We start from the raw sequence: 17079 nt of genomic DNA on the forward strand, positions 1-17079 counted from the left end.
GTTTTAATATTATAGATTAGTTTAACAAGTACTTAGGTTTGCTGCATCAGGGAGGGTAAAACTGTTTTTTTTTTAATGTGAATAGTTAATAAGAAATGAAAACATTTTCCAAATTTTATCAAGATATGTTCACAAACAAGCAAACTACAACAGTTTACTTATTCTCCATAAGAATAACATGGGAATTATAAATTTACAATTTTTTTGAATTTTCTCCGTAACCATTAGGCGCATAATAACTCTTCAATATACTAAATTATTTGTTTTTTTAAGCTCTACAAAATGGTTTGGAAAGAAATTGCTAAATTTTATGTTTTTTGGGTCAAAAATGGGAAAAACCTATTTTTACCCCATAAAACCCCCCGTAAACCCACGTTCCCATGGTCCGATCATGCTGGATCGCGAACTCGTTCGAATAAACGTACGTTTACACGTTTTTACCAAATTTCATCAAAATCGGATCATTTTTGCTCGAGTTATCGTGCTGACGGACACACACATATATATATATATATATAAATATATAAATATATATATAAATATATATATATAAATATATAAATATATAAATATATATATATATATATATATATATGAATTTGAACGGATGGTGTTTTTGGCCTCTAGGGACCTCAAAACGAAAAAAAAATCGGTCCCGCGTCCAGGTCTTATCATGAGTACTACGGTAATAGCTTATTCCCTATATGGAAAATTCGCTAATACAAATATTAGTGAAAGCCGCTAAACTATTGAAGCCCACTATCGTCTATATTTCAGAGACTGGGGAATCCAACCGACAGTTCCGCCAAAGTACAATCACTGATTATGGGATTTATAGTCTAATACAAGGATCTAAACCTGCTTCACGGATTATCTACAATTTTCCATTTCATCCTTCAATGGTTACAACCATCAAGTGGTCGAAAATGAAGTTTCATTACTTGATAATATTGACTATTCTCGTGATTAATTAATTAAAAGTATAACCTTTGTCAAATTATATGCTGTAGAAGTGAGTCCATGCCGTAAAAAAATGGAAATTGAATATTGTAGAATTTTAATATTAAGCACGCGCCTCAAAGTCACCAATCCTAATAATGCACCAATGCTCAATATAAGGTAGATCATTTCAAAATAACTGTTATATTACACACTGATTTTCAAAATTGCATCGTATTGTATCTAAATATACTAATAAAGTTTAGTTTACTGAATATTAAGTGTGCATTTAACTGTATATATCTTCTCAATTTTGTATAGTGTGGTGAAACACAGTGTTGAATGAGATACTTAACGCATAATTAATTTCGACCTGATTAAGGTAGTATTAAGGTAGTATTTGATAAAAACAAATCAAGATCAATTAATTGTTATTCTTTGCCTAACCGTTCTGAGGATAACCGCAGTACAATATTCAATATTCTAAGTGAATATATTGCTGTACGAGATGCGCAGGCCAAACATTTGCTTCATATGGAAACAGTAAAGTTACATTACACATTTATCAGCACAAACATTTACGAACTTGTATACAACAACTGGAATATCTAAAGTTAGTTTTCAAAACAATTAACTTCATGCGAAAATGTATATAGCTGGAGAGGTATAATTTTGAAGAGTGTTTTTACAAAACACTTTCTGTGTAGGATAGGAACCATCCTCACTATCCTCACCATGAAATATAGCTATTGTTTTATTATTAATCAATTATTCGACCTCAAAAATTAAAAAAAATAATGTTTACAATATTTAATAATTATTTAACTAACATTACAATACCTCTATTTCCGATAAAAATAAAACTCGAAAGTTTTGTAGAAAGTATTGACTTTATTTGGCGAACACATAAAACACAACGCGGTTTTCGTTTGTCCATCAGCATTAGCCAATAATATTCCAGCGACTTTTGGTAGATTCGAGTTTAAGGTTTGTAAGTTCATTTTATTAATACAACCCTAAAAATCGATAAATGGTAAAATTTGCCATTGAGGATTCGTGTGTTTCATAACCTATTAGTCTAATGTGACCAAACCTATCCATGTAAATATAGGCTAGTAAAAACTAAGACGTTACCACTCAATAAAGCTTTGTAAAATGAAATGTATTGCTGATTGGTAATAAATACCATAAAAACTGCAACTTTTTTTACCAATGGTTTCACAAGGGGAAAATAAACGAGTTTTTCCAGTGTGGATTATCAAACGATTAAATCAATTGCAGAAACCAACCGATTAACACAGAAGTATTTCTACTTGAGATTTTACTGAAAGAAGATGAACAAGTTTTTATGACCAGTTAACCAAGTTTTCCACTGCAAAATACCAACTGATAAATCGTATTATAGAATGTCCACTGGTCCATTCAACAGTGTCATCTTAAAACTTTACCAAGGAACGAAACCAATTTGTTATACACATAAACCAAGTCCTATATTTCATATATACGAGTATCTAAAGATATACTTAGAATTACAAAGGTTTAATTAAGATTTTACCAAACACAAATTCATTTCCGTTATCAAAAACAGACTTTCAACTTATATATTAAGCATTACTTATCTTATAAAATAAAAAAAAGGTAAAACTACATTCTTGGACGGCATTAAACGAAGTCTTCTGATGCTGGATAGGAACTGGTTAAACTGGGACGGGTGGCGTCGTCCTGTAATCTAGCTACTAGGAGGTTACGAATTGTGGATATTTATATGCATGCACTGTGAATGCGATACTCCCTGGTGTGGATTAACGTCCGCACGCGTGAGTACTACGACTATCCGCAGTACTATCCGGAAAATTAGACCATTTCGTATATACCAAGGCAAAAAATGTGGTTCGGATTCCACTATAAACTGTAGGTCCCTTAGTTAGCTGTATGGGCTATTAATTAACAGCTGTGTCTCATGAATAAGTCGGTCTTAGTCACTAACAAGACTACAAGATCCTACACTCATCTCCATTCATACTTGGCTTAAAATCCCTACTTTGTATGGTCGCCACTCCATTGAAAAGTATTTAAGTAAATAACAATAAAACAAGTTTTCTATTAGAGAACACCAAGTAATTCATCCCATTTTTTATGTAATATTTTACCAACAGAATAATTAAGAGTAATAATTAAGAAGTATTTTTCTTGAGATTACCGAAACCTTTTTACCAAGGCAGGGTTTTATTGCAGAAGAGTACTGATTTTCCGGATTTCCTCCTAAGTTATCCTGTTTTGACTTGAGATTTACCAAGAAGCTAAACACCCTGTTTTATGTAGCCTAGGTGCACATTACCGGGTCTCGTGGTGCAGATTAGCGATGGGTTCTCTACACTATACAGACTATCCAAGGTCCGAGGCGGTCAAAGAAGGTCTTGGTCGAGGACGTGATTCGCAGTTTTCCTCCTCCCGTGCCTCATCTCACAAAGAGCCATTACAGTTGCTTTATTGCCACTTCTTAGCCACCGTTCTAGATAATTATGATGTTAGTTGGGAGACCAACAGTGAAATGATTCACCATTAGCGTTACTATTTTTCTAAATCATCAGCGATTTCGGGTTCAAGTTCAAAATTGTTGTTTTATTGATGATCTTTATTCTTAGTATTATCAACATGTATAAAATCAAACGTATGTTCATTCATCCGTTAATTTGGATTGAAATACTCCCAATATAAGGATTTGCTCTGAGACATCAATTTTTCAGCCGTTTCACTTGACCGATACAGTATTTATAATTAAGGTGTAATTTTAAAGCTTATGATCCAGCAGAGTGACGTATCGTAACTAAAAAGGTAAATTCCTCCAGGGTGTAGCGTCAGCTGATGTTAAACTTATGTTAGATTATGTTACGTTGTCATAGCAACGCATTATAGTTAGTCTGGTTTTGGTTTTTCTAAAGGATTGTACACAAACTGTAACTCTTATATTAAGATACTTTTCTCTTACTTATTTGGTCGTAATTTATTTGATGTACACAAACAACCACAACCAAAAGGGCTTCACCTCCTAGCGTTTAATTTATTTTTAAAAGCTTGCTCTTAAAGAAGCTGTTATGATGACTAATTTTCTTTAATGACTGGGACGGGTGGTGTCGTCCTGTAATCCACCTACTAGGAGGTCACCAATTGTGGATATTTATAGGTATGCACTGTGGATGCGATACTCCCTTGTGTGGATTAACGTCCGCACGGGTGAGTACTACGACTATCCGCAGTACTATCCTGATAATTAGACCAATTAGTATATACCAAGGAAACAAGTGGTTCGGATTCCACTATAAACTGTAGGTCCCTTAGTCGCCATTAGCTGTATGGGCTATTAATTAACAGCTGTGTCTAAGGAATATGTCTGCCTTAGTCACTAACAAGACTACAAGATCGCGCCACTCATCATACACTCATCTCCATTCATACTTGGCTTAAAATACCTACTTTGTATTGTCGCCATTTCAAAGAAACGTATTAAAAAAAGTATTAAAGTATTTATAACGGTTTAACTGTGAATTGTAATTCAACTGCTGATCCTTTCGTCCTTCAGTTTAATGTTTGACCACTGTCAGATTACAAATGTAATTTAAAAACAGTTGATGACAAACTTTTTCACCACACTATGATGTTTTTAGCTGTTTTACAAACGTTTTCTCTATTTCGTATAGTGTCGGGAAAAATAGTATTGAATGGAGTACTTAACGCATAATTAATTTCGACCTGATTAAGGTAGGGAAATCATTATTTTAGTGTAGAACTAAAATCAACAAATTTAATTTATCGTTAGGCCCTAATTAGTTGTTTTATTGACCTAATAACTGTTATAAACAAACTTAATCAATCTTTCATCGTTAAGATGGTGTGGCATAATTATGTTTTATGTGTTTGCCTCGGAGTCGAAAACGATTTGCGCAAGGGTCCAACTCGTAGTTATATAATCCTTTGTATTGACATCTGGTTTCCTTGAAATGTGTTTGATTATTTACTGAAATAAGCTAGGAAAATGAAGTCGACATCAACCCTTAAACACGAAAGTTCATAAAAACAGTAAACCATGCTTCGTATGTCACAATAAAGGTTGACAAGTTAGTGTAATAGTATATTACGTTACTAGTCCTGAAAAAAGTGTTTACCGGACGAGTGTGGTCATTCCCGTGCGAGACGAAGTCGAGTACGGGATTACCATACGAGTCCGGTACACACATTTTGGACGAGTTACGTACGATAGTTTACGCCATACTACTAAATCTGTACAAATCCTAATATATTTTCACCAACTAAAGGACTAAAAATCACTAGTCATAACCTCTAAGAGAGGTTATGTTTTTGCTTATAACCATTCATTGCCACCTAAATATAGTATAATCAGCTGATTGGTGTCCGGCAAAACTCATTACAGCACAGTAGTACGCAATGAAACCCCATTTGAATAAGCTGGCGGCAAACAGCTGTTTTCTGGACTAAATCCTTGCGTGGGAAGTTCGTCAAAATAATGTAGTGTGGTGTAAAGTAAATCTCATAACTCTATACTGCCCATTGCCCACACAATCGCCGCAAGACTGAGATTTTGTTCTGCACAATCTGGGAAACCCTTTCGTTTCAATGTTGACTCAGGGCTCTGTTAATTTTGTATTGTCATGCCAATATTAAGCTTGTTAGAATGATTTAAAATTTGATTTCCATTCCAGCAAATTTAAAATAAAAATTTTCACATTTATTTTATGTGTTTACTTGCCAAATGTTAAGCAGCCTGAGATTGATGAATTTGACTAGTAAATAATCATGGCTCGGTTATTAAAGGAAAAAATGTAAATCTTGGAAAAATATAGTTTTGATGATTTTGATGGAAATTGTAAGAATGTTGTCACAAGCCTTACTTTTATACAATAGGATGAGAAGTCCACTGTCAGTATAAAAAGGCAAAGTTCGGTAACACAGTAGTCAAAAATAAAAAAAAATATTTTTTTTATAATTAATTCTAGTTTAAAATTTTATCCTGAATCCATGGATACCAAATATGTTATATAATAAAATTTATTTGATAGATTTTTAGTCATTTATTATAAATCTTGCACAGCTGTTTCAGTGATCGCATGACAGCGGCTAAGGCTTTATATGAAAAAAAAATAAAATATTTTTTGTTTATAATTAATTCTAGTTTTAAATTTAATCCTGAATCCATAGATACCAAATATGTTATATAATAAAATTTATTTGATAGATTTTTTGTCATTTATTATAAATCTTGCACAGCTGTTTCAGTGATCGCATGACAGCGACTAAGGCTTTATATGCGATTTACCGAAAATTTACTTTTTTCTTCGTCCGGTACATTTTTTTGACACATTTATGAACCGATTTTAATGAAATTTTTTACAGACCTTCTGTGTATATTAACAAATAATAATAGGAAGTGAAATTACAAAATATTTGATACAACCCGAGTTTTAATTATTTTTTAATTAAAAAACGTTAAAATATTTATGTTTTTAAAAAAATTCATAAAAAAATTATTTTTGACTTTAGAACAAAAGTGGTTCCTATTATCGTTGAAAAAGGTGTGAAAGACAATGTATAAAAATCTCAGGTTGCTAGGATAATTTTTAAAGAAGTTAGGTGTACCTAAAAATGGTGAAATTAACATGGACGGGATAGGGACTACTGTGTTACCTTAAGTTATTTTTTTTTAGGCCGATATCACACAGAAATCGTTTAACACAATTAAGATTACAACTGGCTAGTTGAAGTACGACCTTTTGAAAAAAGTTTTCTAATATAACGTAGAGCACACTTTAATCGGGGACAAAATAATTTACAAATCCCTCTTCTCCCAACATAATTTTTAGAAGGCGGTAGTGCATGACTCAAAGCAGTGGGATTCCCCATTGGAAGGCTACTTCTATGAATACTGCTGCTACTTGCTTCTGTAAACAAGACTTGGTCTTATACATGAGTTACCATGGGCATCTAATTATTCAGCCAAACAAACGATAACCTTGCAAGAGGTGCGTCATATTGGCGCGAAGGCTTTACATTTGGAGGGAATCCCGCCAACCGGGAACAGTAAGTGATGTTCTAATCAAGGAGACATCATTGTAATTTGAATGTCTGTTTCCTAGTTCATTTTCAAGCAAAATTTTCCTTTGTGTTTAAAGTGTAGAGAGGATTAGTTTTCATCCAAAGTAATTTGTCGTAGAAATGTACATTGGAGTATTTAACAGTTCGAATGTAAGGCCATATTACCTTGATTAAGTCACAAGTAATTTATTTGGCCAGATTTACGTTAATGCATTGGCTAAGTCAATATTCATAAAAAATACAGATTGTTTTATAAACTATAAAATTGCTATTAAACTAAACAATATTTATATTTTAATCAATTTATGAACCAAGCATTACTGTATTACACTTTGAAAACTGTTGTTACGAATAAAATGTTCTTAGTACATTTTACGTCACGCATTCAACGCTCAACCTTTGTATTTTTTGCCTCAAAAACACCCGCCATTTTAACATCGAAGATAAAGAATTAACCAGTAATAAAACAATAACAATAACAATTAATATTATGGAAACTTGAAACCTACATAATCGTGGAAGTTAAATTCCAATTATCATTTAATTCACGTTTATTAAGTATCAGTTCATTTACTACCTTCATTACACTTCAATCAATACCTAATTAAATCAAAGGTTACGGCAAGTTTTTATTTTAACGTTTCGAAACCAGGCAATTTCAAAATGGAACAACATAGTAGACACTATGAATAAAAATGTCTTAAAATAAGTTAAGTCCTGATTGTAAACCGACTTCATATCCTATCCCTTCTAACCACTAAACAAACAATTTGAAACTCTCAAAAAATCCGTTTGAACAGAAATCTCCACATTAAAAACTGATAAAACAAAGCTTGTAATAGACCGCTGTTACATAACTCGAATAACATTGTAGTCTAAAACTGCCTGGACGATTTCATCGTTTTGCGCCGCGATCAACGATTCTGACCTCACGTGGGTCCTTGAAAGCGAACTCGACCGACAATTAGCATCATTGCAGATGGACTGTCCGACAAAACCGGTAGAAGAACAGGAGTAGAGGGAGAATTATAAAAGCGAACCTCACCGACAAACTATCAGTAACATCATGAGGGTTGGTGTAGTGTTGGTGCTGTGTTGTGTGTGGCTGGCGCTGGCTGAGGGTAGGTAGTACAGAATAGGCCATTGTTTGATATAATGTTTTAAATACTCTCACAATAAAAGGAAATGTACCCTTGGACCGTTGGACCATTGGTCCGTATATAAATTAAACCAAACCAGTGCTTTATTGATGCAACCATAGCTAAAATTTCAATTAAAATTTTAAATTATTAATCCTACGAAGTACTTTATGCACATTAAGTTTTACATTTTTGTACATATAAAAAGAATACTGCAATGAATCAGCCATTGCACGGACTATTTGATTTGGGAGCGTTCTGTACATTACTATATTAACAATCTGTCGTGATTGGTTTTTTATTAACCAACAAACGTTTAATATGGACAGAAGAATGCTTTTATACATTAATACAAATTTAATTTTGACACAAGTTCCCATCCATCCATACATGGAATCCAAATTGAGACTCCGCCATTTCTTGCCATTTAAATTCGTTTTAAGTCCTCCCCGGGTGGTTCACATTTTAAAATGAATCTATTTTTACTGTCGAGGATTACTTATAAATAGTTTTACCACCCGAGTTACGCTGGTTACACACTTGGCGGTTTTTGCCGCGGTGGCGAAACTGCCGTTGCCGCCTCGAAAAAAGTCGAGCTTACACATTCAGCGGCAAAAATACCGCCAAACATCGAGCGGCAAAATTACCACCACGTATGATCAGTAGCCAAAACAATTCTTGTAGTTCTTCATCGCTTAATGTGTTGTGACTTCTCTGTTTCTTGAGTGTTCAGAAAATTGTATTTTGCACATTTTTTCTAATTTCCCCTAATACACACTTCCTTCCACGCATTCCTTGTTGCATCTCAATCCTTAAATATGTCGAGGGTTTTGTCCCACAAAACTGGCCTCTGTTCTACAAATGATATTAACAACTCATTGTCTATAAACTTACTCATTTTCTCACACTCGTCAGCCACAAACACTTAAAACAATAAATACATGTTATAAACAACTCACAAACTTAACAACAAGATACAAATTAAAAGGCAGATTTTCAAAGACCTCTGACTTGGAGCAACTGGGAAATACGACTGATCAGCGGCGACGGTAGACAACCGCCAAATGTGTAAACGCCCATTTGGTCACGAACGCCACTGCGTAGACAAGAGCGGCAAAAACACCGCCCGCCGCAGTGGCAGTGGACGGCTGCACAGCTGCCGCTAACGGCGTTTCTGCTGCCCAGTGTGTAAGCTTCCATTTAAGTCTATAGACTACTGCTCGAACGGCGGCGACGGCGAAATTACCGCCGCGGCAGATCACTGAGAGCGGTGAATTGGGTGATAATGGTTATCTGGTAGTTGGAAGACCACCTATTATAGCCGCGGATCCTCCATCTGTATAAAACTCCTCAAAGGATAGGTCAGACTAGTCGACGTCGACACGACGAGTGCGTATTTGGCAAAGATGACTAAGTTTAAGGCAACGCGTTTTGAATTAATTATATGACAACTCTGTTACTGGCCATTATGTTCATTAGCCAGGCCTGATAAATGTAACGTTTGATAGAATGTCTGCCTTTGTCTACAGATATCCATCCGACAATGTAAACTAAGTTATTAGAAGTTTGACACATGTTTTGCAAATTATAAAACAGGAAAATCCTTTAAAATAATCTAAAACAGCTTGTATAACAAATAATTTACTGTAGTCTAATAATCAATGTACAATAAACAAATTACCAAGTAGCTTTGAAAAAACTCTTTTATTGTTTCGTCAGCTATATGGCAATGTAAAGTGTAAAAAGAGTTTGTATTGTGTAAGCAAATAAATTTAAACATTTTAGTTTTCTTACCATTTTTATAGAAACCGATTTATAAAATAGTTCGTTTAATGTTAATATGGTAACTTTAATGCCAGGGGGGTAGAACCCAAACATATAAAAGTTTAAAATATAAATAAATTTAATATCTAATTGAAAGTAAAGTTTAAGCTTAATAGAACAGAAAAATCATGTAGGGCCTATTCGTATAATCAGTAACGCATAAAGTACATACATTCATAAGGCAGGCAAATAAGTATTTGATAATATACCTACTGTATATTAATGTACTGTATTTTCTAATACTGAAAGTTATTATGGTCAGTTTTCAAAGTTTATGGGGTTTAAGGGGAAGGTTTCCTTAGTTCCCCGCCCCTTTTTAGCTGTATTTATTAATAAGTTGATGAACTCGAATCAGTTGTTTTTAAATGTATTTTGTATTTTGAAATTCTGACGCCATCAATCCCTTATTGGGTAAAAGATGAAGACATGGTAATGAGGTAACAAGGCAATAAGCTGTTGGCTGTTTAATGTTTACAAAGGAAATTTTGTAAAAAGGGTTTATAAATACAGTAGCTGTGATATTTGCTCCCTAGTTGTGCCTTTTATAGGTAAAAAAATGTTCATACTCAAATGCTTATTTGGTTTTGGAAACGTTGGACCTAATTAGTTGTCACAGTTTGAAGTTGGATTAATTGAATTTTACAGAACTAAAATGAAATAATTAAACCAATAATAGTTGTAACACAAAGTCACTCTCACGACTGAGGACCGTTGCAATTCATTACCTCGGTAAATGATACCAAACATATTCCATGAGAACGTCTTTGTCGCTGCGGCGTGCGGGACTGACTTCGCTCATCGATATACTACAACTACTACTGTTTAATATCGCTGGTCTCACAGCCCGCCGCAGGATTAAGATTTTTTCATCTTATTAAATTTCTTAACTATACCATCCCCACAATAGAATTCCCCTCATGTTTAAAAATTTAGAACATGAAAATTTTCCCGCATAATTAATATGTTTTGGGATTGTCTTGAAGTAACGACACTAGCAATATTTAATTTGTATGAAAGGTTTAAAGAATGTGTGTCGCAGCTAATATTGTTGAGGAAACTGACAGGTCCAGAACAATAAAATCAAATATACCGACCAGAACGCCTGAAAAGGCTTGTTAGGGCTGGGTCATGACTTTTATTGTTTTCTCTTTAGGCGGGGACACACTTGTCATACACCCTTCCGATCCTACTACGATCCGATTTGCGGGATTCCAGAAGGATCGGTGCGGGATCGGAGGGGGTGAACACACATGTCATACACGCTTCCGAACCGGCGACCCATCTCCGATTTCCTCCACCGGGTAGATCAACACTCGCCAGTTGATTCGTAAACGTAAACTACGTGCAGAAGGTGATAAATACTGTATGTTCCAAAACTTTGGTATTCAGGATTTAGCCATGGTGGCGGTATGTCTAGACGAAGAGGAAGAAAGTCAGACATCTCTGGAGGGCAGTGGAAAACGGAGAATTTGGGTCCGTTCTGCATGGAAGGAAAGCAGAAGTGCCCATTATATATATTATAGGTTTTTCTCTCTCGAGTTCGTTTAGCTCTTCTACCCGTCCGATTTTCATGATTGAGGTCTCGAATTGAAGGTATGCACGCACAGATTTCAAATCAAGCATCGGCATATATTTATCTTAAACCATTGTTCCTAAACCTTAAGAATAAAGGTTATTTTAAAGAAACTACCCGTCCTGCAACCGACAAACGAATAGACTGCAGTGTCGGTGCGTGATCGGAGTCAAAATCGGAGTAGGATCGGAGTATGACGTGACGCGTGTCGGAGAGGTGTAAACAACCGCGTTCAAAGTTATGTACCATTCCCCTCTCCGACAGTCGTACCGCAGTATGATCGGAGTCGGATCGGAAGGGTGTATGACAAGTGTGTCCCCTCTTCCGATCCTACTACGATCCGATTTGCGGGATTCCAGAAGGATCGGTGCGGGATCGGAGGGGGTGAACACACATGTCATACACGATTCCGACCCATCTCAGATTTCCTCCAACGGTCGATCAACACTTGCCAGTCTGATTTGTAAACTACGTGCAGAAGGTGGTAAACATGTTCAAAAACTTTGGACTTCGGGATTCAGCCATGATGGTCGTTTGTCTAGATGAAGAGGAAGAAAGTCAGACATCTCTGAAGGGCAGTGGAAAACGAAGAAATTGGGTTCATTCTGTATAGAAAGAAATTTAGGTGGTTTACTTAAGTGCCCATCTTATATATTAAGCACATTGGGTCTTCTCTCTCGAAGTCGATTGGCTCTTCTACCCGTCCGATTTTCATGATCGAGGTCTCAAATTGAAGGTATACACGCACAGATTTCACATAAAGCATCGGCATATATTTATCTTAAACCATTATTCTTAAATCTTAAGAATAAAGGTGATTTTTAAGAAACAACCCATCCTGCATCCGACAAACGAATAGACTGCAGTGTCGGTGCGTGATCGGAGTCAAAATCGGAGTAGGATCGGAGTATGACGTGACGCGTGTCGGAGAGGTGTAAACAACCGCGTTCAAAGTTAAGTACCATTCCCCTCTCCGACAGTCGTACCGCAGTATGATCGGAGTCGGATCGGAAGGGTGTATGACAAGTGTTCTCTGCCGAATTCGGCGGCTAGGAGAACACAACAGAAGGGTCAACCCTTCTGCGTTTATTCATTAAATTTCAATATATCGCGGAAGATCAACTACTCTAATATACACTTTGTGCAGGTGGTCGGACCAGGCTACGCTCAGTAAGGGCGGCCGCTAAATCACCTTACGGGAAAGCCTACGGAGGATATCCAGGTGGCGGATATGGAGGGTACCCAGGAGGAGGCTACGGGGGTGGCTATGGGGGCGGCTATGGTGGAGGCTACGGAGGAGGCTATGGTGGATATCCAGGTGGCGGATACGGTGGCTACCCTGGTGGTGGCTATGGAGGCCACAAACACAAGCACAAGCCAGGGTACGGAGGAGGTTGCCCTGGTGGGTGTGGAGGAGGTTATCCTCAGCAAGGATATGGAGGCTATCCAGGAGGTCAGTCTCAGTCTCAGTCTAACTCCCAGGCGCAGAGCTCGGCCTCCAGTCAGGCCTTCGGGCTGAACACTCCCATTGGACCGTTCGGAGCGTCCTTCAGCCAATCACAGAGTCAGGCCAGCTCGTCAGCCAGCGCGGGAGGAGTTGGAGGGTAGGTGGTCAGATTAATAGAGTAGAAATTCTTGTGCTTTTCAATATCAGTCATTTTAGCGAATTTCCCTATAGGGAAGTAGCTATTTAGCGAATTTCCCTATAGGGAAGTAGCTATTACCGTAGGTGGCATGGTAAGACCTAGGCCCGGGACCGATTTACTTTTTCATTTTGATGTCCCCAGAGGCCAAAAACACCATTCGTTCAAATTTTTATATATGTATATATATATATATATATATAGATATATATAGATATATATATATTCAGGGTGTTTTTTTAAAAACTTGCATCTTTATTTATGTAAAAACCGCAATAGATACAAATATGCAGTTTGCGGGAATCATCTATTGACGTAGGGGGAACAATTGTTTTGAATTCAACGTTACATTCACATTCCCCCCCTTTCCCCCCCTGCCCCCAACTTATTTTTTTTAAATAGCAAGGTACCCCTTGTGACATATCAAATAAAAGAGCATAAAAAAAGAAAATGTTTGATGAAAAAAAATTGAAAATCGGTTCATAAATTTGTGAGATATTCCCCCCCTCACCCCCCCGGAACTTATTTTTTTTTAATATTAAAGTACCCCTTGTGACATATCAAATGAAAGAGCATGAAAAAAGAAAATTTTTGGTGAAAAAAAATTTAAAATCGGCTCATGAATTTGTGAGATAATCACCCCCCTTTTCCCCTACCCATAACTTGTTTTTTAATAGCAAGGTACCCGCCCTTGTGACATATCAAATGAAAAATAAATTTCACCAAAATTTTTCTTTTTTCATGCTCTTTCATTTGATATGTCACAAGGGGTACTTTGCTATTAAAAAAAAATAAGTTCCGGGGGGGTGAGGGGGGGAATATCTCACAAATTTATGAACCGATTTTCAATTTTTTTTCATCAAACATTTTCTTTTTTCATGCTCTTTTATTTAATATGTCACAAGGGGTGCCTTGCTATTTAAAAAAAATAAGTTGGGGGCAGGGGGGGAAAGGGGGGGAATGTGAATGTAACGTTGAATTCAAAACAATTGGTCCCCCTACGTCAATAGATGATTCCCGCAAACTGCATATTTCTATCTATTGCGGTTTTTACATAAATAAAGATGCAAGTTTTTAAAAAAACACCCTGTATAGATTTATATATATATGTGTCCGTGAACGCGATAACTTGAGTAATTTTTGTCCGATTTTGATGAAATTTGGTTTAAAGGTGTAAGGCGGGATAAACTTGAATGAGTTCGCAAACCAGCATGATCGGACCATGGGAACGGGGCTTTGCGGGGGCTTTTATGGGGTAAAAATAGGTTTTTCTCACTTTTGACCCTCAAAACACAAAATTTCCCAATTTCTCTTTAGACCTTTTTAAAGAGCTTAAAAAAACAAATAATTTAGTATATAAAAGTACTTTTGTACGGTTATTGGTAACGGAGAAAATTAAAAAAGTTGTAAATTTAAAATTCCCATGTTATTCTTATGGAGAATATTGTAAAATGTTGCAGTTTGCTTGTTTATGGATATATTTTGATCAAACTTGGCAAATTTATTTATTTTATACTAAACTATTAATATTTTACCAAAAAACACACTTTATTAGTTTCCTTGTAGCGGCAAACCTAAGAACACGTTAAAACTAGCCTAATGTTTTTTTAAATATATTTAGGCCTAATTGAAATTCAATTCAGACATATGGAAATTAGCTTAGTCGGCAGGTTTGCTGCGGCGGGGGTATTGTTTAAACTATGGTCGTCTTACTATCTAATGTCGTCCTTCCTTTGTCACTAATTGTAAGCCTAAAGACAAAATGACATCTTGGACCGACATAATTTCCGATCAGGATGCGGCCATTTGACTTCAAATTTGACACTAGCACTAAATAACCGTTAATAATTAATCGCTCGAACAGAAAATAATCGTGATCTTTATGTGAATTGGTGCATTGCCGTTGATAAATAAATTTTTAAGCTGTGCTGAGTACAAAACACGCGATTAAAGTCGTAAGTACAAATGATAAAGTTGCTCCAGTGGTTATTCCATGTTAACTACCTTAACTACCGCCTAGGCTACTTGTACAATACAACTCTCTGTTCATGAGTTCATGTTCAAGAAGGTTGGTCATCTTCTCAACCGTGAACCACGCAATTCTTCACCTTGAAATTTGCATTTCAATAAGTTTATCCCTGTTTATATAAGTTAATGTTTATAGCCTATGTTTTAATTGTTAAATAATAATAACTAGAGGTCGTCCAGTGGTCGAAAACTCGACCAAAAATATGTAGGCCTACAGTTGGATTTTTAGCTAGAAGTGGTTGAGGTTATCCTTAACATAAAAAGTGTCTTCGTTTTCTTTATTAGTTTGTTAATCAATTGTGCAATCTATGAAGAAAAATGTTGTTCATCACACGGGCAAAAAGGGTCTTTTCAACCCTCGTTCATTTTCCGACCTCGACTTCGCCTGTACCGTAAAACGTCAGCTCGGGTAGAAAAACGTCGTTAACGTCCTAATGATGAAAAATATACTATTTCGAGTGAAGCTCAAGTAGTTTTAAACCAGGTGTTTCAGTAAATTTTCTGAATATACCTTGTGGTTGTGTAGGCCTAACTATTTTATACAATAGATGTAAAGAACTAATTCTTCTCTTTCACGTCCTCTTCCCGTTTCAAAGCACGGGCACAGCAATATCTTAGAAGATAAAACATACTCCCTTGGTAGATTTCTCATCTTTATGGAATAGCTGAAGCCAATTTTATTGTTAGTTCTGTCCGGTACACTGTAGAGGTCGTGTTTTGTTTACAATTTGTTTACACTATGTACTATGTATGTATGGACTAGCTATATCCACGGGCTTTGTCCCGTTTAACTTCATATGTGAGCTCGTTCGCATGGCTCAATCACGTCCTGGTTGAAGTTCGTTCGCTACGCTCACTCACCTTTAGGTTGGAGCACGTTCGGTGCGCTCACACGTCCTGGTTGAAGTTCGTTCGCTACGCTCACTCACCTTTAAGTTGGGGCTCGTTCGCTTTGCTCACTTGCCTTTTGGTTTAAAATTAGCTGTTGTCAAATATTAAAAAAAATAATAGTGCTGCACTCTGTTGGTAATCCTTGTAACTTTAACGCTATTGAACATCATAGAACAGAATCAACTTGTTTAATTGAAACAGCTGTTAAGATTCATTTATTCCATTTAAATATGAGTACTCATTAGGTTAACATGGGAAACTCCAGAGCCACTGGGGCGGAGCCCGAGAGTCCGATCAGAATAAAAACCACTTAGTTTTCCTAATTAATGCCTAAAGAATCAGTGTACCAAATTTCAGCCTCCTAGGTAAATGGGAAGTGGGAGAATTAGTGATGAGTGAGTGAGTCAGTCAGTCAGTCAGTCAGTGAGGGCTTTGCCTTTTATATATATAGATTAAGGCAAGGGCCACGACAAATAATACCTGTCGTGGTTTACAGAATGGGATGAGAGTCTACCTGTGGCTGGTTAGTCTATGGTAATATCGGGCGGGAAGAGACTCGGGTGAAAAGTGACATAACCATTAACAGCAGCGGCTCATTGTGTCATAGTCAAATATACAATTTAACTACATTGGTGATAATGAAACTGGTAACAAGTTGAACGTGGAAACTGAAAGTTTACTTTGCACCTCTTGTATTTTTCATAGTAAAAGAGTCCAGTGCTAATAATGCTTAACATTTTTATTCTGTTTCAGATACAGGGGGAGATAGCTTTGAAATACGATTGAATGAAACTCATCTACAAAGCTGGTTGAAACTCAAAACTTTATTTATTGTAATTAAATTTTTTGTAACAACTTTTGAGTTTGGCAGCATTTGTTTCTACCTTCCAGAATTGTATTTAGTTTGTAATAACTCGAGTACCTTTTACCTGTC

General features: G+C 36.1%; 1 protein-coding gene across 1 annotated transcript; it reads left to right on the top strand.

The window, feature by feature from the left end:
* Positions 1-8097: 8097 nt before the first annotated feature.
* On the top strand, positions 8098-17005 carry LOC128990588 (uncharacterized). Its single transcript, XM_054413029.1, has 3 exons — positions 8098-8168; positions 12731-13187; positions 16899-17005. The coding sequence occupies exons 1-3, from the start codon at positions 8114-8116 to the stop codon at positions 16912-16914; spliced, it is 528 nt and encodes a 175-aa protein (XP_054269004.1). The 5' UTR covers positions 8098-8113; the 3' UTR covers positions 16915-17005.
* Positions 17006-17079: the final 74 nt, after the last annotated feature.

Source organism: Macrosteles quadrilineatus, unplaced genomic scaffold (assembly GCF_028750875.1).
Source record: "Macrosteles quadrilineatus isolate MER2022 unplaced genomic scaffold, UCM_ALF_1.0 Scaffold_3__2_contigs__length_128488019, whole genome shotgun sequence".
Taxonomy (NCBI): Eukaryota; Metazoa; Arthropoda; class Insecta; order Hemiptera; family Cicadellidae; genus Macrosteles; species Macrosteles quadrilineatus.